At 39.7% G+C, this 26,789-nt stretch overlaps 1 protein-coding gene across 1 annotated transcript in view; it reads left to right on the forward strand.

The window, feature by feature from the left end:
• Positions 1–26,789, forward strand: part of LOC149528355 (protein MICRORCHIDIA 2-like) — a 313,301-nt gene that overhangs the window by 163,373 nt on the left and 123,139 nt on the right. The window contains exons 13-15 of the mRNA XM_089811551.1: positions 25,303–25,395; positions 25,613–25,667; positions 25,786–25,897. Of these exons, the coding sequence (XP_089667677.1) occupies positions 25,303–25,395; positions 25,613–25,667; positions 25,786–25,897 (260 nt within the window). The remainder of the gene's footprint in view (positions 1–25,302; positions 25,396–25,612; positions 25,668–25,785; positions 25,898–26,789) is intronic.

Genomic DNA, 26,789 nt, shown 5'->3' on the forward strand with positions numbered 1-26,789 from the left:
AGTAAACGTACTACTGGAATTGTATGGAAAAAGTTGGGATAACCTACATTGTAGCCACCTACATTTCTATTACTCACTATCGATCAGCACGGGATTAAGCCCTTAGGGACCCTGATGGTATAGCTTGTAATTATCGGCACACAACCATTCCTATTGGATTTTGTGGTCATACTGTTAAAAAGAAAAGGGTACGACACCATCTTCGGATGGGGTTGGGTGGTATAGGTGAAGGTAAAACATGATTGGAAATAGAATACTCTGTCCATGGAAGGCGGAGGCCAAAAATTTATAATCGACTTGCACACACAAATGGTAGGTGAGGAGGCAATGTTGTCGGATTCCGAAGGTGGAGAGAACGATGAGGAGAAGAGAATGAAACCTGATGATGAGGGAGTATTGAGACTGGAAGGAGGGTCTAATGATGATGACTTAAGACTCGGTGAACAGCCTACTCCATTGGTAGATGGAGGACTATGAGCTCTTTCCGAGCTATAATATGTTGAGTCTCGACGGAGGTAATAAAAGAGAGGAAAATGAATGTCTGAAAGAATACAGAGAAGCGAAGGAAGGAAAGGTGATTATGGCTGAAGCTGAAGGAAAGAATATACTGTATGGCCAGTACAAGAGGAAGAACATATCGTACGGACTCAACAAAAGGAAAGATTCCACCGTACGGTACACAATGAACATACTGTGTGAAAAGAAAAGGTTACACCACACCACGGATTTAGTAGAAAGGTGTCGACAACAAGGAAAACACATCATGACAAAGAGGAAGGGCTTAATAAAAACTTCAGCAGTACGAAGTGAAGGCCCTAGAATGAAGAATACAGATATTGATGGCAAGGAGTGGCAGCCGACGGAATTCATGGTACCAAGTATTAAGGATCGCGATTGAAAATAAACTTGGATATATGAAAAGTTTGAGGTAGAGATTATATAATTTAAATAAACTTGACGAGCGATGACTGCAAGCACAATGGGCCATGGAGGTTATACATAACAGGCGTAAGGCATGGCATGACAAGCATTTAAAATTGAACAAATTTCAACCAGGCCAAGTAGTGTTTAAATATAATGTGCGCAACAAGATCAGACAAGGCAAATCTAAAGTGAAAAGGGTCGGGCCATACAAAATCCACGAAGTTGGCAATAATGGGGCAATAAAATAATGGACGCTTGACAGGAAGTGTCTGATGCAGTGAATGAGTCAAAGTTGAAAATCTATCGTGAAAGAAAATGCCCCTCCACCGACGAACAATTCAAAGAATAAATAATGTATATATGTAAGATAAGTAAATGTAAATAATGTATAAAGTTAAGCATATTTTCATAATGGCCTTGGAATCAGTAAAAATAAATTAAAATTATGAGCAATGACAAAATAAACTGAAGGATATATAGCCAATGTATGGTCATCACTTGAAGGAAAGGCATACCATATGGATATATAAGAAGCATTTGGCATTGTACGGTCTTTATAAAAACAGGGTGCCGAGCAAGCCAGAAGAGATCACCATATTGATGAAGGGAAGCATGAGAAGTTGATACTGTACAGACATGAAGGCAAGCCAAGATGGAAGGACCGTCATACGACTTGGTATAGTGAGCATAAACCAAGTGTGAGCATACCGTATAGGGTTGGCAGATGCCGTACGACCCATACGAACGGGCAAGAATTAAAGTTCGGTTTGAAGGAGAGGTTATAGTACTATACGGTTTGGAAGGCTACCATACATCATACAACTATAAGGGGAGAAGTGAATCCCGTATGGACAAGGAGGGCAATGTACAAATATGGAGTACGATCACCGTACGGAGTGCAGAGCAAGTATATGATACACCGCATAGCTATCAGATAGAAATTGACACCGTATAGCCATCAGCGAGCATAAGTTAACCGTATGGAATCACCTGAAGGGAAGGAGGTTGTCGTACACCATACGACAACCACATAGAAGTTATAAAACATCATTGCATGGCTGTATGGCATAAATTGATACAAGGGACAACCACTGTATAGACATAGAAGAAGGGTAGTGCCAAAGGGAAAGACATAAACAGGTGGTACCAAAGGGAAAGACATAAACAGGTAGTGCAAAAAATGTAAGCGCTGCCCCTCGACCCCGCTAGGGGTGTTGCCCCTAGACCCCTAGTCATTTCAGTCATCGGTCTTGGGAAGTTGGACCAGTTGATGAGACTTGGAGCTGTTGTAGGCATGGAGTGTTTGTCTTCCAGAGATGGAGAGAGCATTGGAGCAAGCCTTTCAAGAGGGGTGCTACGCTTTGAGGCACTTAAAGTAGGTGTTGAACGTGAGGTTGTCTTGGTGGATGCATAGAGAGCTCGAGAGGAGCTGACCATCCAGTTGGAGGAAGTAGATCGACACTTGGCTCAGCATACCCAAGAGTTGGAAGTAGAGAAGGCAACATGGGTGGCTATCAAGGTCAAATTGGCTAGGGAGATAGTATTGTGTTAGCAGAGGCTACAAAAGTGACGTGTTTTTGGAGACCAGTTTGGTGCAAGCATGGGAGGAATGTGAATGTGATGTGACAGAAAAAATTTATCTCGTTATTTTTAATCACAGTTAATGTATTCCATTTTGTTAATTTGTCTTGGTAATTTTGTAATTGTTGTCCGGAGATGACTTTTCTTTTTGTGGGGGATGATGTTGGTAAAAAGTATTATAGCCGATGGGTAGACTGTATCCGAAAGGGCACGTGATGGTTGAGTCACCCCTTTGGGAAAGTATATGTACATCGTCCGAAGGGACTATTGGAAAACCATCATCATCATCATAATCATATTGTAAGCATTGGAGTGCATATTGAGTATATGAATAAAGTATCTATTCTGTGTTATATCTTACTATATTACGTACGATAAGTATTCGTTTACCTTGTACAGTAAACAACTTGGAATTAGAGGGATACAAGGAAGAAAATAAATCAATGCCTGAAAATGATCTAGATAAAGCAATCTGGAAAAGACATAATAATAAAGCTTTGAAGATCATTATAGATTCTATTAAAGATCACATACTTCTGTCTATTTCAAATCTCAAAACTGCATATAAGATAATCATGACTATTAAAACTACATTTGAAATCAGTAACACTAGTAGATTGCTCACCTTGAAACAACAACTACTATACATCAAGATGAACAAAGGGGAGACCATTACATCTTATTTCCCGAGAATTGCAGAATTACAAGACCAACTGTAATGTCCCTATTTTAGCAGTTGACCAAGTGTGTGTGCGTTAGCTTTGTTCTACATGCTCCCGAGGGCTAACGAAGGGTCTAATGGGATTCTGGAGTGTTTTGGCTTAGTCATTTCCAGTTTGGGCCAAAACGAAGTTGATTTACTCAGTTTCAGGCATACTATTTTTAGTAAGTCGGTAGGACATAGTGCAGGTCAATTTTGGTGATTGGATTTGATACTCCTCGGTGAGAACTTTCCGATGAGCTATCACTCGCATTATTCAGAGTCCGATTGCTAATACATTTTAATGCTTGAAGTTTTATTAAAGTAACGTCTAATTTAATTGTAAAATATTAAAGTGTTACTTTAATATTTATTTTATGGGGATGTGTACCTAAGGGAGACATAAGGGGTATTTTAATATATGTTTTATATATTACACATCTTTTATCCCACATTGCCCATATGAGTTGAGCAGACCCTTGGAAATAGAATAAAAGGAAGCATTTGTGGCTTCATTAGACAGGTTGAATATGAGAAGAAATTGGTGTGTGAGTTGCAGCTCTGTTCTTGGCATTTGAGGACGTTTATCCTCTCTTGTAACATTTTAGACATCATTCCCTTGGGGTTTGGCCTTTGGAATTCTTTGTTATCGGCTTCATTATTAGGCAGTTTAGTTGCATTTCCAGCTACAGGCAGATTTGGTATTTTGCTCATATCTTCTTCACTACTTGTCCAACGCTTATGCCGCTTTGAGGGAATGATATTACAAAGGTAGTGGACTGATTGAAGGACAAGTACTGTAGCAGCACTGTTCATGCGGCACTATTCACGCGGCACTGTAGCAGCAAGTTCGAAAGCATGGGCTGAAGTATTATGTCAATAATGCTGAAGTAATTAGTGAGTTGATAAATTTGCCATGTATTTGGTTTTATGAATTCTGAAAATAACATTTTATTGGCAGCAATTCATTTCCACTTTGCATATTATTGTAGTTTCTTTCTTGTTTATGTTGTATGATACCAATTCCATGCACAAAACACAACAAACAAATAAACGTTTGATTTCCGGAGTTATAAGGGGTTTAAAACATTAAATGGAGAAATAATAGGTTGAATGCAAACTGTTTGACATAATTCCTTTCAGCAATTTGGTTTAGTTTTTTGAGACATTCGGCGGTGCACATTTCAGTGGTATCAGAGCTATAAGTCTTGCCATCCTGTGGAGATCTTATAGGGAATTAGGAACAGCCGGATAGAGGGAAAAGTGTTTGACAAAATGTCAAAACATTAAAATCAGAAATAAATAAAAAAACACAGGTTAAGCATTTATGTTTGAGCATGCGACAAGGGCCTTATAATTTCTGTGATACCAGAGCAAGACAAAATAGGATTTCAGACTTGCAAAACAAATAGTCTAGTACATCCGTGCAGGTGGACATTGAATCCAGCCATACAGACACAGAGGAGATATTCTTTGATTAGGACAACAATATGGGTGATCGAGATGATAGGAATACAAGATTAGGCGGAGGCGGGAATGCCGGTCCAAATCAGGGGGAGGTAATGTTCAGACAGTTATTGGATACATTAGAGCAGAGGCAGCGTATGTAGCAGGAGCAGAATAGGCGAATGGACATGATGTTGCAGCTCATGGCTAGACAGATGGGTGTCAATATTAATCCAGGTGATGCTAACAACATAAACAATAACAATGAGGGAAACAATAACCATGGAGGCCAAGGCAACAACAATGGTCCTAAGAATAACATTAATGGTAATAATAGACACGGCAACAATAGGAATGAGGCTGATAACTTTAGACACGTTGCACGCCCAGCGCGGACTGCGAGCTCGAGACCTCTTCTACCCAATTTCCCACCCAGAGATCTGGTTTAACCAGTAAACGAACCATAGATTACCGAGTTACAGGATCAGTTCAGGAGGAACTGGGAGGTTAGTGGACTGGAGTTTCAGGCGGATATTTCCCTAAGAGATTATATGGACTTGAGGATGAGACACATGCCTAGAGCAGGAAGGAGGAATCAAAACTTTGAGCTGAGAAAGCAAGTTGGAAAACTTTCTTTGCCTTATTATGATGCTTCAGGGAAGATGACTGCACGAGCTTGGGTGCAGAAGGTAGATACATACTTGCAGCTAAATGCTATGCCTGAGGAGGAGGCTATCAAGTATGCGGCTATGCACTTGGATGGCGTTGCACATGAATGGTGGCATCATGGTATGGTGACTTTGGGGCATAATTAGATTACATCCTATAAGGAATTCAATGAAACATTGATTGAGAGATTTGACACTAGGGATCCCGAGTTACATTTCAAGGAGCTAGCACAGTTAAAACAGTCAGGTTCTGTGGATGCTTACATTGCCGAGTTTCAACACTTGTCTGTACTTGTTACTGATATCTCTCCTAGGAGATTGGTGGTGTTATTTTGTGATGGTCTTGCTGATCCATTACGAGGTTGGGTGAAGGGACATGATCCACTCACCTTAGCTGAAGCAACTAAAAAGGCACGAGATTTAGCCCCTTTGGTATACAAAAGAAAAAACCATTCAACAGATTCTTCCTACCGCAGGAACAAAGACAAAAAACCGTTTCAGAAAGAGTATAGCAGACCCAAAGAAGGATCAAAAGGACTAGACAATGAAACCTTGAATGAACTTCAAAAGAAGAAGCTGTGCTTCCATTGTAGAGAGCCTTGGGACTTATCTCATAAATGTTCTCTCAAGGCTAAGGCAAATAAACTGGAGTATTTTTCAGCAGAAGAGTCAGAGTCAGAGGGGGAGGATCAGCACTCCGATTCAAATGAGGGTAACACTATAGAGGAGAGCAGCATTCCTACGGATGATAGATCATTGGCCAAGGGTATTATCCAGGCGCAGAAAGTGATATCTCTTATTGACACTGGGGCTACACATAACTTCATAGATACACAGTTGGTAGCCAGGAGAGGGTTACAGACAGAGGAGCATGATGGGTTTAGAGTCATGGTGGCTAACGGTGATAAATTATTATGCACTCGGAAGATATCTAATCTTCACATCAGGTTTGGAGATGGCTACGAGTTGGAGGATGAGTTCTATGTTGTGGACATGAGAGATTATGATGTCATCCTCGGCATGACATGGATGGCTTCACTAGTTGAGTTCACACTCAACCTAGAGAAATTGGAGATGAGATTCTAGCATGACGGCAGAACTGTAGTACTTAGAGGACTTTCAAATGGAGGTTGCAGAGTAGTGTCCTTGAGGAGAATGCAGAGACTTTTTCGTCATGATGACATAGAGTGGGCGGTAGAGTGCTACATTATGCCAACTTCACCAGAGCCACAAGAAAAGAGTCATCCACCAGATATCTAGAAGATACTTGATAGACACGCTAAAGTATTTAGCGATATTCTTCATGGGGTTCCTCCCGACAGAGGGATGGAACATGTTATTGAGCTTGAGGAGGGAGCCAAACCAGTTACGATTACTCCCTATCGTCATCCTAAGAAACACAAGGATGAGATAGAGAAGGCGATTAAGGATTTGTTGGAGATGGGGCATATCAGGCCCAGTAAGAGCCCCTTTGCTTTAGCAGTAGTATTGGTAAAGAAGAAGGATGGGACAATGCGCATGTGCATTGATTACAGGGCATTGAATAAGAAAACAATTAAAAACAGGTATCCCATTCCTAGGATTGATGAGCTGATTGATGAGTTGCATGGTGCATGCTTCTTCACCAAAATTGATTTGCGATCCGAATACCATTAGATCAGGATGAGAGCAAAGGACATTGAGAAAACAACCTTCCGATGTCACTATGGCCACTTTGAGTTCATGGTTATGCCATTTGGTCTAACCAGTGCACTCGCTACATTTCAGAGTTGTATGAACCAGGTATTCAGGAAGCAGCTGAGGAGATTTGTCTTGATCTTCTTTGATGACATCTTGGTCTTCAGTAATACTTGGGAGGAGCACTTACATCATCTGGAGGAGGTGTTATCTATTTTGGAGAGAGAGTCATTGTATGCCAAGGAATCTAAATGTGAGTTTGGCATGACTGATCTCCTTTACCTTGGGCATATCATTAGTGTAGATGGCGTTCGGGTTGATCCCGAAAAGATTAGAGCTATATTAGAGTGGCCTACTCCCACAAACCTTACACAGCTTAAGGGATTCTTTGGTTTATGTGGTTTTTATAGGAGGTTTGTTAAGGGATTCTCACAGATTGCTACACCCTTGACAGATCTTACCAGGAAAGGAGCCTTCGTGTGGACAGGGGCAGCACAGAGGTGTTTTGAGCATTTCAAGCAAGTAATGTCTTCATGTCCAGTTCTAGCTCTACCGGATTTCACGAAGCCTTTTGAGCTTCATTGTGATGCATCAGGTGATGGGATTGGAGCAGTATTGATGCAGGAGAAGCATCCCATTGCATTCGAGAGTAGGAAGCTCCGGGGAGTTGAGAAGAGTTATTCTGTCTATGACTGGGAGATGTTGGCCATAATGCATGCATTGGCCAAATTTCGATCATATTTGGAAGGTGGACGTTTTGTGATCAAGACTGATCATAATAGTATTAAATACTTCATGAGCTAGTGTAATGTCCCCTCTTTAGTTCGACATGGCATTGATCATGGATTTGCCTATTACAGACTCTCGTAGGCAAATGGTGTGGAAAGAGAGTCAATTCTGCGGATCAGATAGTCATATCTTGCTCTTGAAGAAGTGTTAAGAGGTTATATTTTATCATTATGTGATATTGGGGCCCACATGTTATAATTTTAATTTGAGTTGCACTTTTTATTTTATAAAATTACTTTATTATAAAAAAAGTGCATTATAATGAGAAATTATAAAGGATGTTTCTAGAAGTTCTAGCAACTTCTTAGAAAAGTGAATAAATAGAGGACTGGGCCTCTCATTTGGACATGCTTGGATTGGAGAACTCTTCTACTTCTTCATTGTGAAGACATTTGTGGACTTTGGATCAGCAAATTATTCGATCTTTGGGAACGAATCACTCCCTTGGATTGGCGACTTTGAGGGTGTGAAATATCACCTGAATTGTTGCATAATTGGAGTTGGTATTCAGCCATCTCATTGGAGCTTATTGAGAATTCGTTGTTAGGGTTTGTTTTTGGTTGGAATAAGGATTTCAGATTTGCCCTATCATTGGAGAAGCATTTGACAAGAGTTTGAAGACAGAATAAGTGCATTTTCAGAATTGGCAAAGCAGGGTTCGGAACCACATAATTGCTCATATCTCCTCAACCCCTTGGAGTTATTTTTTATGGTTTTACAGGGTTACTACCTAACCCTAGGCGCCCATTTTCCTTGCATTTGGGGGTCCCAAAACCCTAATATTATTTTATTTCAGCAGCCGTACAGGTACGGCCTGGTACGGCCCTACTAGTTTGGGCAGCAGCAGCAAATTAAGGACAGTTTGGGGGTGCGGTTGGAGGTCTTCATCAACGATCTGCAGCAAAACGTGGTGTTCTTCCATAGTTCTTCAAACCAGGTTCTTGCATTCTGAAATATATATCAATTTTTGGGTAAATTTGCTGTCATACAGTCATTGTAATAATCAGCCCAGAATTGGTAATAAAATAATTTCAGAATTTATTGCATTGTAATTGAAATATAGTTCAATGGCTTTATATATATTGTAATTCTGTGATTATATTCTGAAAGTATCAAATCTGAAATTACCATATTCTGAATATTGTTACTGTTACACGCCAAGTGTTTGACAAAATTCCTAAGTTCAGTTTGAGGGTTTTTGTGGCCTTTATAGAGAGGGTCATTACAGCTAGCGTGATCTTAATGACCGGCAACAAAAATGGGTAACTAAATTGCAGGCTTATGACTTTGACATAGAGTTTGTCAAAGGTAAGAAAAATGTGGTGGCTGATGCCTTATCTCGGAGACCTCACTTATGTGCTTTGGCAGAGATTTCAGGAGATTGGAGAGATCGGATTATAGCAGAGTATGTCAGAGATGCTTGGGTTTCTGGATTGATTTCAGGTACCATACAAGATGATCGCTATGAGGTGATAGATGGATTGATCAGAGTTCAGGACAGGGATTATTTGATTACGTCATCACATTTGAGAGAGGCAATACTGAAGGCATTTCATGATGCACCCACAGCTGGACATCCGGGGGTCTTCAAGACCTACAGGCAGATCCGAGAGCGGTTTTCATGGAAAGGGCTCAAGGATGATGTTCAGAGGTATGTCAGGGAGTGTGTGGTTTGTCAACAGAATAAGGGAGAGCACACATTTCCTGCAGGTTTATTACAACCCTTGTCCATTCTTGATAGGAAATGGGAAAGTATTTCGATGGACTTCATCACTGGTTTACCACTAGTGCAGGGAAGGGATTGCATCTATTGGTGGTGGACTGCTTGACGAAGTTTGCTCACTTCTTTGCTATTCCGTCCACTTACACAGTAGCACAGGTGGCAGATCTTTTCTTTAGAGAGATATTCAGGTTACATGGGCTGCCCAGATTCATTGTCAGCGACCGAGATAGTAAGTTTATGAGTGTTTTTTGGCAAGAGTTGTTTAGGTTGTGTGGTACAGATCTTACACCTAGCACTAGTTATCATCCGCAAACAGATGGGCAAACAGAGATTGTGAATAAATGGGTGGAAGGATATTTGAGGAACTATGTAACTGCACAACAAAAGGCTTGGATCAAATGGTTGCATATGAGAGAGTATTGTTATAACACCACTTATCATATGTCCATCAAGATGACTCCTTTCATGGCACTCTATGGTTATGAAGCACCTAGCTTCATGGATTTAGTTTTGGGGGACAGTAGAGTGCCCAAAGCCAAAAACTTATTGCAGGATAGTCAGGACATCCTGAAAGTGCTCAAAGAGAACATACAATAGGCCCAAAATCAACAGAAATTGTATGCTGATCAGCACCGAATAGAGCGTAGCTTCGAGGTAGGGGATATGGTTTACTTGAGGCTACAACCATATAGATAGTCATCGCTCAAGAAGAGCGGAGCTGAAAAGTTGAAACCTAGATTTTATGGTCCCTAGAGGGTGATTCACAAAGTGGGCAAAGTCGCCTATGAGCTTGATCTTCCAGAGGGCAATCGAGTGCACAATGTGTTTCATGTGTCTAGGCTTAAGAAAGCCATTGGTCAGAGTGTAGTGCCTTCTGCAGATTTACCCCCTTTGGATGAGGAGGGGAAGCTTGTGTTAGTACCCGAGGCTATTCTGGACACCAGAGAGAGGAAGCTTAGAAACAGGATAGTGAAGGAGTATTTGGTCAGATGGAAAGACCTGCCGGAGGAAGATTCTACATGGGAGAGTGAGCAGGTTATTCAGCAGGCTGGACTGAGATTGCTTGAGGACAAGCAATTTCAAGGGGGGCGGACTGCAATGTCCCCATTTTAGCAGTTGACCAAGTGTGTGTGCGTTAGCCTTGTTCTACATGGTCCTGAGGGCTAACGAAGGGTTTAATGGGATCTTGGAGTGTTTTGGCCTAGTCATTTCCAGTTTGGGCCAAAACAAAGTTGATTTACTCAGTTTCAGGCATACTTACTATTTTTAGTAAGTCGGTAGGACACAGTGCAGGTCAATTTTGGTGATTGGATTTGATACTCCTCGGTGAGAGCTTTTCGATGAGCTATCATTCGCATTATTCAGAGTTCGATTGCTAATACATTTTAATCCCTGAAGTTTTATTAAAGTAACGTCTAATTTAATTGTAAATTATTAAAGTGTTACTTTAATATTTATTTTATGGGGATGTGTACCCAAGGGAGACATAAGGGGTATTTTAATATATGTTTTATGTATTACACATTTTTTATCCCACATTGCCCATTTGGAAATAGAATAAAAGGAAGCATTTGTGGCTTCATTAGACAGGTTGAATATGAGAAGAAATTGGTGTGTGAGTTGCAGCTCCGTTTTTGGCATTTGAAGACGTTTATCCTCTCTTGTAACATTCTAGACGTCATTCCTTTGGGGTTTGGCCTTTGGAATTCTTTGTTATCGGTTTCATTATTAGGCAGTTTAGTTGCATTTCCAGCTACAGGCAGATTTGGTATTTTGCTCATATCTTCTTCACTACTTGTCCGACGCCTATGCCACTTTGAGGGAATGATATTACGAAGGTAGTGGACTGATTGAATGACAAGTACTATAGCAGCACTGTTCATGCGGCACTATTCACGCGGCACCATTCACGCGACACTGTAGCAGCAAGTTCGAAAGCATGGGCTGGAGTATTATGTCAATAATGCTGAAGTAATTAGTGAGTTGATAAATCTGCCATGTATTTGGTTTTATGAATTCTGAAAATAACATTTTATTGGCAGCAGTTCATTTCCACTTTGTATATTATTGTAGTTTCTTTCTTGTTTATGTTGTATGATACCAATTCCATGCACAAAACACAACAAACAAATAAACGTTTGATTTCCGTAGTTATAAGAGGTTTAAAACATTAAACGGAGAAATAAGAAGTTGAATGCAAACTGTTTGACATAATTCCTTTCAGCAATTTGGTTTAGTTTTTTGGGACATTTAGGGGTGCCCATTTCACCAACTTGCAACCATTAGTAATCAGATAGATGACAAAGAATTATCTCTAATAGCCTTTAAAGGGTTATCCATATCATGGGAATTCTTTATTTGTGGAATGAGCTCTAGACCTCATCTGCCAAATTTTGACCAACTTAAGAATGGTTGCACACAAGAGGAGTCTAAGACTGATCACAAGAGGGACTGGTCCAAATCAAGAGAGAAAAATTCAAGCCCTTCAAACTAATACAAATAATAAAGGAAAAAAAGGTCAATTTAAACGAAAAAGAGGAAAAGGTAATCAAACATACAGGAAAAGAGACTTGTCTAAAATACAAGGCTACAAATGTGACACATTTGGTGATAGTCACAAATTCTGCCGAGAAAGGAAGAAAATTCAAGTAGAAGTCAAGGATGAAAATTTAGCATTCTTTTTAGCCCTATGTAGAAGTCAAGGATGAAAATTTAGCATTCTTTTTAGCCCTATCAAGTGAGCTGAATACCAACAAAAATATGTGGATAATAGACAATGGAGCATCTTGCCACATAATTGGATTCAGTGACAAATTTGGAACTTTTGAATATTACTCTACAAAAGAAGTAATAATAGGGGATAATTCCACCTATCCAATAAAAGGAATCATAACCTATTCAATTCAACTAAAAACTGGTGTCGCTTTACATCTTAAAGATGTATTATTTGTGCCTGACATCTAAAGGAATTTGTAGATCAAGAAGATAAAGTTCTCTTCTCGCCCAAGAGCTCCAATATTAGGAATGCAATCACCATTGATTTTAGAGATGGAAGTTTGTCTAAGCTTTGTAATCCTCAAAACCTAGCATTAAACCATGAAGTTTCGAACTCAAATGAGATCTGGCATAGAAGACTTGGCCTTCATTTTTGTGCTTTACCATTTGTAGAATGTAATGGACACCCCTGGATGTCCAAAAAAAACTAAACCAAATTGCTGAAAGGAATTATGTCAAACAGTTTGCGTTCAACTTCTTAAAACCCCTTATAACTCTGGAAATCAAACGTTTTTATGGAATTGGTATCATATAACATAAACAAGAAAGAAACTATAATAATATGCAAAGTGGAAATGAATTGCTGCTAATAAAATGTTATTTTCAGAATTCATAAAACCAAATACATGGCAGATTTATCAACTCACTAATTACTTCAGCAATATTGTCATAATACTCCAGCCCATGCTTACGAACTTGCTGCTACAATACTTTGTCCTTCAATCAGTCCACTACCTTCGTAATACCATTCCCTCAAAGCGGCATAAGCGTCGGACAAGTAGTGAAGAAGATATGAGCAAAATACCAAATCTGCCTGTAGCCGGAAATGCAACTAAACTGCCTGATAATGAAGCCAAAAACAAAGAATTCCAAAGGCCAAACCCCAAGGGAATGACGTCTAGAATGTTACAAGAGAGGATAGACGTCCTCAAATGCCAAGAACTGAGCTGCAACTCACATACCAATTTCTTCTCATATTCAACCTGCCTAATGAAGCCACAGATGCTTCCTTTTATTCTATTCCCACGGGTCCGCTCAACTCATATGGGCAATGTGGGATAAAAGATGTGTAATATAAAACATATATTAAAATACCCCTTATGTCCCCCTTGGGTACACATCACCATAAAATAAATATTAAAGTAACACTTTAATATTTTACAATTAAATTAGACGTTACTTTAATAAAACTTCAGGCATTAAAATGTATTAGCAATCGAACTCCGAATAATGCGAGTGATAGCTCATCGGAAAGCTCTCACCGAGGAGTATCGAATCCAATCACCAAAATTGACCTGCACTATGTCCTGCCGACTTACTAAAAATAGTAAGTATGCCTGAAACTGAGTAAATCAACTTCGTTTTGGCCCAAACTGGAAATGACTAGGCCAAAACACTCCAAGATCCCATTAAACCCTTCGTTAGCCCTCGGGACCATGTAAAACAAGGCTAACGCACACACACTTGGTCAACTGCTAAAATGGGGACATTACAGTCCCCCCCCCTTGAAATTGCTTGTCCTCAAGCAATCTCAGTCTAGCCTGCTGAATAACCTGCTCACTCTCCCATGTAGAATCTTCCTCCGGCAGGTCTTTCCATCTGACCAAATACTCCTTCACTATCCTGCTTCTAAGCTTCCTCTCTCTGGTATCCAGAATAGCCTCAGGTACTAACACAAGCTTCCCCTCCTCATCCAAAGGGGGTAAATCTGCAGAAGGCACTACACTCTGACCAATGGCTTTCTTAAGCCTAGACACATGAAACACATTGTGCACTCGATTGCCTTCTGGAAGCTCAAGCTCATAGGCGACTTTGCCCACTTGCGAATCACCCTGTATGGACCATAAAATCTAGGTTTCAACTTTTCAGCTCCGCTCTTCTTGAGCGATGACTGTCTATATGGTTGTAGCCTCAAGTAAACCATATCCCCTACCTCGAAGCTGTGCTCTATTCGGTGCTGATCAGCATACAATTTTTGTTGATTCTGGGCCTGTTGTATATTCTCTTTGAGCACTTTCAGGATGTCCTGACTATCCTGCAATAAGTTTTTGGCTTTGGGCACTCTACTGTCCCCCAAAACTAAATCCATGAAGCTAGGTGCTTCATAACCATAGAGTGCCATGAAAGGAGTCATCTTGATGGACATATGATAAGTGGTGTTATAACAATACTCTCCCATATGCAACCATCTGATCCAAGCCTTTTGTTGTGTAGTTACATAGTTCCTCAAATATCCTTCCGCCCATTTATTCACAATCTCTGTTTGCCCATCTGTTTGCGGATGATAACTAGTGCTAGGTTTAAGATCTGTACCACACAACCTAAACAACTCTTGCCAAAAAACACTCATAAACTTACTATCCCGGTTGCTGACAATGAATCTGGGCAACCCATGTAACCTGAATATCTCTTTGAAGAAAAGCTCTGCCACCTGTACTGCTGTGTAAGTGGACGGAATAGCAATGAAGTGAGCAAACTTCGTCAAGCGGTCCACCACCACATAGATGCAATCCCTTCCCTATACTCGTGGTAAACCAGTGATGAAGTCCATCGAAATACTTTCCCATTTCCTATCAGGAATGGGCAAGGGCTGTAATAAACCTGCAGGAAATGTGTGTTCTCCCTTATTCTGTTGACAAACCACACACTCCCTGACATACCTCTGAACATCATCCTTGAGCCCTTTCCATGAAAACCGCTCTCGGATTTGCCTGTAGGTCTTGAAGACCCCCGGATGTCCAGCTGTGGGTGCATCATGAAATGCTTTCAGTATCGCCTCTCTCAAATGTGATGATGGAATCAAATAAACCCTGTCCTGAACTCTAATCAATCCATCTATCACCTCATAGCGATCATCCTGTATGGTACCTGAAATCAATCCAGAAGCCCAAGCATCTCCGACATACTCTGCTATAATCCGATCTCTCGAATCTCCTGAAATCTCTGCCAGAGCACATAAGTGAGGTCTCCGAGATAAGGCATCAGCCACCACATTTTTCTTACCTTTGACAAACTCTATGTCAAAGTCATAAGCTTGCAATTTAGTCACCCATTTTTTTTGCCGGTCATTAAGATCACGCTGGCTCATGAAGTATTTAATACTGTTGTGATCAGTCTTGATCACAAAACGTCCACCTACCAAATATGATCGAAATTTGGCCAATGCATGCATTATGGCCAAGATCTCCCGGTCATAGACAGAATAACTTTTCTCAACTCCTCGGAGCTTCCTACTCTCGAATGCAATGGGATGCTTCTCCTGCATCAATACTGCTCCAATCCCATCACCAGGTGCATCACAATGAAGCTCAAAAGGCTTCGTGAAATCCGGTAGAGCTAGAACTGGACATGAAGACATTACCTGCTTGAAATGCTCAAAACACCTCTGTGCTGCCCCTGTCCACACGAAGGCTCCTTTCCTGGTAAGATCTGTCAAGGGTGTAGCAATCTGTGAGAATCCCTTAACAAACCTCCTATAAAAACCACATAAACCAAAGAATCCCTTAAGCTGTGTAAGGTTTGTGGGAGTAGGCCATTCTAATATAGCTCTAATCTTTTCGGGATCAACCCGAACGCCATCTGCACTAATGATATGCCCCAGGTAAAGGAGCTCAGTCATGCCAAACTCACATTTAGATTCCTTGGCATACAATGACTCTCTCTCCAGAATAGATAACACCTCCTCTAGATGATGTAAGTGCTCCTCCCAGGTCTTACTGAAGACCAAGATGTCATCAAAGAAGATCAAGACAAATCTCCTCAGCTGCTTCCTGAATACCTGGTTCATACAACTTTGAAATGTAGCAGGTGCATTGGTTAGACCAAATGGCATAACCATGAACTCAAAGTGGCCATAGTGACATCGGAAGGCTATTTTCTCAATGTCCTTTGCTCTCATCCTGATCTAATGGTATCCGGATCGCAAATCAATTTTGGTGAAGAAGCATGCCCCATGCAACTCATCAATCAGCTCATCAATCCTAGGAATGGGATACCTGTTTTTAATTGTTTTCTTATTCAGTGCCCTGTAATCGATGCACATGCGCATCGTCCCATCCTTCTTCTTTACCAATACTACTGCTGAAGCAAAAGGGCTCTTACTGGGCCTGATATGCCCCATCTCCAACAAATCCTTAATCGCCTTCTCTATCTGATCCTTGTGTTTCTTAGGATGACGATAGGGAGTAATCATAACTGGTTTGGCTCCCTCCTCGAGCTCAATAACATGTTCCATCCCTCTGTCAGGAGGAACCCCATGAGGAATATCGCTAAATACTTTAGCGTGTCTATCGAGTATCTTCTGGACATCTAGTGGATGACTCTTTTCTTGTGGCTCTGGTGAAGTTGGCATAATGTGGCACTCTGCCGCCCACTCTATGTCATCATGACGAAAAAGTCTCTGCATTCTCCTCAAGGACACTATTCTGCAACCTCCATCTGAAAGCCCTCTAAGTACCACAGTTCTCCCCTCATGCTGGAATCTCATCTCCAATTTCGCTAGATTGAGTGTGAACTCAACTAGTGAAGCCATCCATGTCATGCCGAGGATGACATCATAATCTCCCATGTCCACAAGATAGAACTCATCCTCCAACTCGTAGCCATCTCCAAACCTGATGCGAAGATTAGATATCTTCCGAGTGCATAATAACTTATCACCGTTAGCCACCATGACTCTAAACCCATCATGCTCCTCTGTCTGTAACCCTATCCTGGCTACCAACTGTGCATCTATGAAGTTATGTGTAGCCCCAGTGTCAATAAGAGATATCACTTTCTGCCCCTGGATAGTACCCCTGACCTTAAATGTGATTGCCTTTTGGGCCCCTGTCAAGCGTGCCAACGATCTATCATCCTTAGGAATGTTGCTCTCCTCTATAGTGTTACCCTCATCTGAATCGGAGTGCTGATCCTCCCCTTCTGACTCTGACTCTTCTGCTGAAAAATACTCCATTTGATTTGCCTTAGCCTTGAGAGAACATTTATGAGATAAGTCCCAAGGCTCTCTACAATGGAAGCACAGCTTCTTCTTTCGAAGTTCATTCAAGGTTTCATTGTCTAGTCCTTTTGATCCTTCTTTGGGTTTGCTATACTCTTTCTGAAATGATTTTTTGTCTTTGTCCTTGCGGTAGGAAGAATCTGTTGAATGGTTTTTTCCTTTGTATACCGAAGGGGCTAAATCTCGTGCCTTTTTACTTGCTTCAGCTAACGTGAGTGGATCATGTCCCTTCACCCAACCTCGTAATGGATCAGCAAGACCATCACAAAATAACACCACCAATCTCCTAGGAGAGATATCAGTAACAAGTACAGACAAGCGCTGAAACTCGGCAATGTAAGCATCCACAGAACCTGACTGTTTTAACTGTGCTAGCTCCTTGAAATGTAACTCGGGATCCTTAGTGTCAAATCTCCCAATCAATGTTTCAGTGAATTCCTCATAGGATGTAATCTGATTATGCCCCAAAGTCACCATGCCATGATGCCACCATTCATGTGCAATGCCATCCAAGTGCATAGCCGCATACTTGATAGCCTCCTCCTCAGGCATAGGATTTAGTTGCAAGTATGTATCTACCTTCTGCACCCAAGCTCGTGCAGTCATCTTCCCTAAAGCATCATAATAAGGTAAAGAAAGTTTTCCAACTTTCTTCCTCAGCTCAAAGTTTTGATTCCTCCCTCCTACTTTAGGCATGTGTCTCATCCTCAAGTCCATATAATCTCTAAGAGAAATATCTGCCTGAAACTCTGGTCCACTAGCCTCCCAGTCCCTCCTGAACTGATCCTGTAACTCGGTAATCTGCACTTCGTTTACTAGATGAACCGGATCTCTGGGTGGAAAAGTGGGTAGAAGAGGTCTCGAGCTCGCAGTCCGTGCTGGGCGTGCAACGTGTCTAAAGTTATCAGCCTCATTCCCATTATTGCCGTGTCCATTATTACCATTAATGTTATTCTCAGGACCATTGTTGTTGCCTTGGCCTTCATGGTTATTGTTTCCCCCGTTGTTATTGTTTCCCTCGTTGTTATTGTTTCTGTTGTTGGCATCACCTGGATTAATATTGACACCCATCTGTCTAGCCATGAGCTGCAACATCATGTCCATTTGCCTATTCTGCTCCTGCTGCATACGCTGCCCCTGCTCTAATGTATCCAGTAACTGTCGGAACAGTACCTCCTCCTGATCTGGACCAGCATTTCTGCCTCCGCCTAATCGTGTATTCCTGTCATCTCGATCACCCATATTATTGTCCTGATCATAGAATATCTCGTCTGTGTCTGTATGGTTGAATTCAATGTCCCCCTGCACGGATGTACTAGACTGTTTGCTTTGCAAGTCTGAAATCCTATTTTGTCTTGCTCTGGTATCGCGAAAATTATAAGACCCCTGTCGCATGCTCAAACATAAATGCTTAGCCTGTGTTTTTTACTTACTTTTTCCCTCTATTCGGCTGTTCCAAATTCCCTATAAGACCTCCACAGGATGGCAGGATTTATAGCTCTGATACCACTGTAATGGACACCCCTGGATGTCCCAAAAAAACTAAACCAAATTGCTGAAAGGAATTATGTCAAACAGTTTGCGTTCAACTTCTTAAAACCCCTTATAACTCCGGAAATCAAACGTTTTTATGGAATTGGTATCATATAACATAAACAAGAAAGAAACTATAATAATATGCAAAGTGGAAATGAATTGCTGCTAATAAAATGTTATTTTCAGAATTCATAAAACCAAATACATGGCAGATTTATCAACTCACTAATTACTTCAGCAATATTGTCATAATACTCCAGCCCATGCTTACGAACTTGCTGCTACAATACTTTGTCCTTCAATCAGTCCACTACCTTCGTAATACCATTCCCTCAAAGCGGCATAAGCGTCGGACAAGTAGTGAAGAAGATATGAGCAAAATACCAAATCTGCCTGTAGCCGGAAATGCAACTAAACTGCCTGATAATGAAGCCAAAAACAAAGAATTCCAAAGGCCAAACCCCAAGGGAATGACGTCTAGAATGTTACAAGAGAGGATAGACGTCCTCAAATGCCAAGAACTGAGCTGCAACTCACATACCAATTTCTTCTCATATTCAACCTGCCTAATGAAGCCACAGATGCTTCCTTTTATTCTATTCCCACGGGTCCGCTCAACTCATATGGGCAATGTGGGATAAAAGATGTGTAATATAAAACATATATTAAAATACCCCTTATGTCTCCCTTGGGTACACATCACCATAAAATAAATATTAAAGTAACACTTTAATATTTTACAATTAAATTAGACGTTACTTTAATAAAACTTCAGGCATTAAAATGTATTAGCAATCGAACTCCGAATAATGCGAGTGATAGCTCATCAGAAAGCTCTCACCGAGGAGTATCGAATCCAATCACCAAAATTGACCTGCACTATGTCCTGCCGACTTACTAAAAATAGTAAGTATGCCTGAAACTGAGTAAATCAACTTCGTTTTGGCCCAAACTGGAAATGACTAGGCCAAAACACTCCAAGATCCCATTAAACCCTTTGTTAGCCCTCAGGACCATGTAGAACAAGGCTAACGCACACACACTTGGTCAACTGCTAAAATGGGGACATTACATAGAAAAGATTGTAACAAGTCTACCTAGTCTAAAATCTAATCATATTGGAACATGCAAGGGATGTGCCTTAGGAAAAAATACCAAAGGATCATTTCATAAAAGTGAACATAAACTCAAAACCGCACTTGAACTTATTCACAGTGACCTTTGTGGTTCTATGTCAGTCCCTTCACTAAGTAGGTTCTTGTATTATGTAATTTTTATAGATGATTTCTCTAGGAAAATTCTAGATTTACTCCCTAAAACTTAAGGAATCAAATAAAGTATTATCAAAGTCCAAAGAGTTTATGGCATTAGTCGAAAATCAAACTGGAAAGAAAATAAAAATACTAAGATCTGACAATGGGGGTGAATATATTTCTGAGAAGTTTAAGGAATTTTGCACCTCTATTGGGATTAAGAAGGAGTTTACAATGCCTTATAATCCTCAACATAATAGAGTAGCAGAAAGGAAAAACAAAACTATCATCGTGTTTGCTAAAGCCATGGTACCATTGGATTTGATCTAAAATATGATACGTTGAGATTCAACTACAAGGATATATAGATTCTGATTGGGCCGGATGTTCCATCGACCGTAAAAGTGCCACTGGATGTTGCTTCAGTCTTGGATCTACAAAGGTATCTTGGTTTAGTAGAAAGCAGTCGACAGTTGCTCAGAGTTCCACCGAAGCCGAATATATAGCAATTTCCATGGGAGCCAAAGAGGTAGCATGCTTAAGGAAGCTACTAGTTGGACTATTTGGGAAGTCCCTGAATCCTACAGTTATGCATTGTGACAATTAGAGTTGTATAAAGCTATCAATAAATCCATTTTTCTACAACCAATCAAAGCACATTGAGACCCCCTATAACTATGTCCAAGATATGGTGGAAAGAAATGTCGTCAAGTTGGTATACATTAGCATTGATGAACAAGCAGCTGATATATTCACTAAAAATCTCTCTAAATCTAAAGTAGAGCATTTTAGAGGTAAACTTGGGATAATTCAAATGTGATTGTAACTCCTGAGAATGAATCTCAGATATATTTGTTGTAATATATATGTACATTCATTTAAATTGTTGATGATTATAGAGTTACTATCTCTCATATGTGTAATATGTCATGAAAGGTGACAATCTTTCATTGACATATATTTGGAAGGTGGCTATTGTAAGGTGATGATCTTATCAATAGCTTGACTTGTTGTCATGAAAAACTTAATTAAATTATTGTCCTAGAGTGTTGGAAGTCATGATAACAAACATATCATGATCAAACGTCATTAAGTTGTTGTCCCAGAGTGCCAGAGATCATGATACTTGTCATGTTAGAGATGATGACATATGTGATTTCTCGTTATCTGATAGACTACATTAAGTTGCTGTCCCAGAGTGTTAGAAATCAAATAACCTATTCTCCTGATAGGCATCAGTGAGGTTGATGCCACTGCACATATCTTGAGAATATTGATGATTCAATTCTTCCTCGCTAAGAGGGAGTGTTAAATTTGTAGCCTCTGTTGAATTGAAGCTTATAATAAATCATCTTGTATATATATATGTATAGTTGCATTATTTACATATCACAGACATACACACACACACACGCACGCACGCACATGCACACGCACACCCACACCCACACACGCACGCACACATGCACACACACACACGCCCACACACGCATGCGCACACACGCATGCACACACACACGCGCACATGCACACGCACACGCACATGCACACGTAGGCGCACACTCACACGTAGGCGCACACACACACGCCCACAAACACCCATACGCCCACACACACACACACACACACACACACACACACACACACACCAAATCAGTCAAGTGATATGATTCACTATCAAATCAATCATATTACTTTTATCTACTATCACCCAATAATAAGTCAAATATGGTCGAGCTACTCAAGCAATAGCAAACGGTTGTGTTTATGTTTTGACAGCACTCTGAATAAACATGGTATACGCCATGTCATGTAGGGACATGACCCTGTGTGGCAATAGCTACGTAGAGTCATGTCTTTGCGTGACATGACTCTTGAGTCCTCTACATATAGCCGCTCACTGCTGTTGGGAAAAACATCAATCTTACGACATCTATCTTTAGTACCTTCAGAAGCAGTCAAACTTCCTCTATCTGCAGTCTTCAATCCATATTCATACTTTACTGTCATAGTGTAACAGGAGCATTATATATATGCCTTGATAATTTAAATTGTTCACTACTACCACTTCTCTATTGAATTCAATTCTGCTGTTATTCAACAGCAGACTCTTAGTCAATTATCATTAGAAATTTGACCCATTACTCTATCAGAGATCCTATAAACATTTACATGAAACAAGGTGTTCTTGCTATCACATGGATTGCACATTTGGCTAGATGCTTTGTATAGTCATCGGGTGAAACATGGAATCAATCTAGGGCCTGTGGGTTGCCTGTAAGTTGAAGTGAATCTCTAGTGAAGGGTGGCTCCCTTAGGGCTCATCTAAACTACCACTTCTTGAATTTATGAGAAAAGATAAGAAATAATGTAAATTGAACCTACTACTACTGGGATAATGTACCAACTGGGTTTTCGGAATTATACTGTTGTTTCCAACATAAATGTACTGAATGACTCAGTTGAAACATAACTTAAAGCTGATAAATACCCATGCATAAGTGTTTCATAGGAAGGAGAAGATACTCACAAGTCAAGAAGAAAACAGAATATTTACAATTTGTTGCTGTTTGTAACACTCACTCAATGTACAACCCAGAGTGGAAGTATTCTGATCCTGCTAAGAGGTGCCAAATTATAGGAAGTATAGAGAATTTCAAAAAAACATTTATCAATGAATGCATTCTACACACAATCAAACAGTTTTTCAGAAGTAAAAATCATTGAAAATTATTGAGAAACTGTGCTCTTAAAACAGCTGTCCAAATCTGAAAAGTTTGCTTCTTATTCTGGGGACTGATTTACGAAGTGATATATTTCTGTTAGAAAGAGCTCTAAAGTTATAATGCTTTACAGAAAGAAAAGCCACAATTGAGTCTTCAACTGCCGCAAGGTGAGGGATTCCTTGAGAGATTACTGCTCAAATCTTGCAACCTAGAATCCATCCATGAAAAGATGTATCAAGAAGTCAATGGTGTGGTCTATCACGTTCGAGCGCTGAAAGCTGTCCTTATATTTACCTTGAAAGCTGAAGCCCCAGTTGGCATAGAATATAAGGAATGTTGACTTTGTCCTTCTTTAAGCTTGCTTGCTAGCTCATAAATCTGCATCCATGTTGTTGCATGATGGTTTCAACCGTTGTCTTAGTCTTACTAACTTTTCCTTGAAACTTGTGACTGATGTTTCCATTCCATAGAAATCACAATCATCTCCAAAATGCCTTAGCATAAATATAGGGCATGTGCTTCTCTTATCAATGTAGAACATGCTGTCACCCGTTTTTCCTTTATTTCTGCCTTGTCAGCTCCTTCTCGTTTACTTTCTATTTTCTGACATTACTATGGAAGCTGTTAAAAGTCCCGAACTGCCGTCTGACTTGCCTTCTAACTTCTAGTAAGCCTGCAACCATCTTTATGGCTACCTTTGGCATTTCATGTATGGTTCGACCAAACCTTACACATATATAGTCCATATGAGCAGTGACTTTAATAAAGATCAAATGCACCAAGAGGGCACAGAAAGCTTCTTAGGGAGGCATTTTGTTGTTCATACATCCTCATGAAGACTCTTCCTTCTCCACAGAAACTTTGCTCATTGTCTTGATTTATGATGCTTGAGTATGAAATGCATTATTTGTACTGCCATCCCTTTGTCTTGTCATTATATAACTGTCATGACACTTTTATCTCTGCTCCTTGGCAATGTAATTATCCATTTTGGCATTTCGCTGCCCATCAGGGATATAATCATTATCCCTTCTGACTTGTCTCCTATTATACTCTAAACAATGTCTTTGCCTACCTCTAGCCATTGTTGTGCTCCTTGAAACTTCTGTTACTGCGATATTCACTTGACATATTTGATGATTATCTTCATAAGGGATGTCTTCAAACTGCCATTGTATCATGTTCTTAGCTGTGCCTGGTATTGTACAGTGTCCTTGACTGTTTTCCTTTATATTGTTGAGTTTTTGTCGTCACTGTGGAACCTCTGTTTCCTGCTTGAAATTTACTTCCTCTTTGGCATGCACACACACAAAGTCATAAACCTGCCAACAGTCTCTTTAATCTCCAAATCTCCCTTTAAAAGTCACCCGTCCAATGTTCTTTTTTGCCTTCTCTTTGACTATGAATAATGATTGGCTTACTAGTGCTCTTCATTAAGGCTGACATTTGGCTTCTTTAGAGGACTGTGTTTTCTGCTTGTTTCATGCTGACACTTTATCTCATTCTTTTAAACATTCTGTTTGTTCTCAGTGTCCTTTGTTTTCTTAGTGTTGTTATTGCTGTTCACTTTCTTTTGTTTCGTCATTGCCATTTGAAGTATGAGGCAGCTAGTAAACTTTCCTGCTCATGTTTCTCAACAACAAACATTCTGGATAGGAGAAATTACATCAAATAAATTGATGAGCTCGAAAATGTTTAAATTGGGAGCATCTCCAGTTCAATCCATATGTTATGTTTTCGAGTGTTGCATAGCTGCCCTGGGCTTATATATGATTTAAAGGGTTTGGGAGTGAATTAGATTTTAGCCGCTATATTTGTAATAATTGTGCTTTGACTCTTGAACAGAGTTCTGTCATATATCAATTATAACATAGCTCTAGTATTCTTTCGTGTATCCTCATAAGTTTGATTCAAGGGGAAGTGCATTGTAATGATAAATTATATCAGTTACGTTGCCATTGGCCTCCCCTTGTCTGGGAAACAAAGTGAGATGAAGCTGGAGGGAGCTAACAAACTGTAAGGTAGATATCAGGAAAATTAAGAAAGTGGGTCCTGACTCAAAGCTTGTTAAGATTTCTAATTTTTGTTTTTGGTTTTGTTAAAGGTTCTGGAGATAAACTGTGTATATAATAATTTTTATTAGCATCTGTGTCCAAAGAAATCATCACGAGAAGACTAGGTTGGATTAACATTATAATTCAGTAATGATCTGTAAGTACTAAAATAGGAAAGTTCCATCTGAGTTTTTTGCAGAAGAAAGAAATTGAGAAAGAACTCCTGGATTTAAACCTTAAAGATAATTGTTGATTTTGTTTATGTTGGAAACCTGAATGTTTACTCAAAAATGCCATATGCCTGTCTATCAAGTGAATTTATCAAAATGTTTCAACATTTTTGAGTATATTGTTTCCTATTTACTGAATTTGGAATCGATACCTTCTCCACAGGATTAAGTGCTTTTATTTGGTGTATCATAAACATTGTAGGGTTTTTTGATGTATTCAGGCATTTGTGGCAATCAGCATAGGATTTGCACCAGAAGCACCTGCAATTAATGTTCATGGATTCAATGTATATCACAGGAATCGCCTTATTACAGTGAGTCTTCATTCTTGATAGTGAGAGGTCAAACACCAGTATAAGAAATGTGGAATTAGTTTCTGGTTCCTTCATACTACGCTATTCTACTTATGAGAAACCAGCATTATATTCAACTATGAAAAGAGCCTGTCAATTTGATGTTTTCCAGAATTTTCTTACAAATTTCAACTTCTGCCATAAAATTTATTTCCTACTGATTATTAATGCTATTCAGCCCTTTTGGACAATCTGGCCAAGCAATACAGATAGCAGAGGGCGAGGTGTTGTAGGTATGTTCCCAAAGTAAAAGCATCTTGTGTAATGCAAACTGTGATATCTTCAGCTAAGGTGTCTTTTAGGACAATGAACCTATTATAGGCTTGCTTGATTTATCTAAATGCTTAACAGGTGTTCTTGAAGCAAATTTCATAGAGCCTGCACATGATAAGCAGGATTTTGAAAGAACAGCATTATTGCTACGACTGGAGGCAAGACTGAGACAAATGACTGCCGATTACTGGTAGGTGATTTAATATATCAAAATATCATTTCATTAAATAAGATAATATACCAAAAGATTGTTTCATTAAATAAGTTAATGGAAGCACTATGATTGTCATTTTGCAATTCTGAATATCCTAAATTGGATTTGGGAATGGATAAGAGATATCATTTATTTTGTCTCCGTTCTAAAGATTGCTGGTATCCTTTATGCCTTTGGGAGAATTTCATCCAGTTTAGAGTACCTTTTGATTGCTTTGATATTCTAAAAGACTAGAACTTATTTCATTTTAAGCACTTGTCGTGTTTCCATTAGATGTATATTGGTTATATGTTTGAGAGCTAGTGTATATGTTCTATCAGGTACCTTTACTCGTCTTCTACAGTATGCAAGCCTTTAAGGCTTACTCAATATTAATACACTGAATTATAAAGATCTGTAATTGTTTTTGTTACATAATGTTAATACTACTTGCTTTATTGCTATATCCTTCATTTTTTTTTAGTTGCAAATAATATTTAATTTTATCAATAATAAGAGGATTACAAAGTACCTCATTGCATCAAAATACAGCAGTATCATGTGAATTCTCCACCCACGAACCACCCAACCACCACAACACCACCACCCAAAATGGTGGTTCCTGCCCGAAATCAAAGAGTCACCCACAACTTACAAAACGTCACCAACTCTACTCTACACCACCACCAACAGTACAAAATGATAATCAAGCAAAAACAATTGATTATTGCAAACAACATTTGACAAGACAGAGGCACAATTGAAATTTGAATAGAGAAGAGCCACCCTAAGAAAAAAAAACCAGGGAAACCAGTGCCTGTAGAAAAAAAAGACCAAAACCAACCCCTTACAAACCAATTAGAAATCCCTAATCTATTAACATTATCAG

This window comes from Cupressus sempervirens, chromosome 11 (genome assembly GCF_028749045.1).
Source record: "Cupressus sempervirens isolate cs-2001-9-10 chromosome 11, ASM2874904v1, whole genome shotgun sequence".
Classification (NCBI taxonomy): domain Eukaryota; kingdom Viridiplantae; phylum Streptophyta; class Pinopsida; order Cupressales; family Cupressaceae; genus Cupressus; species Cupressus sempervirens.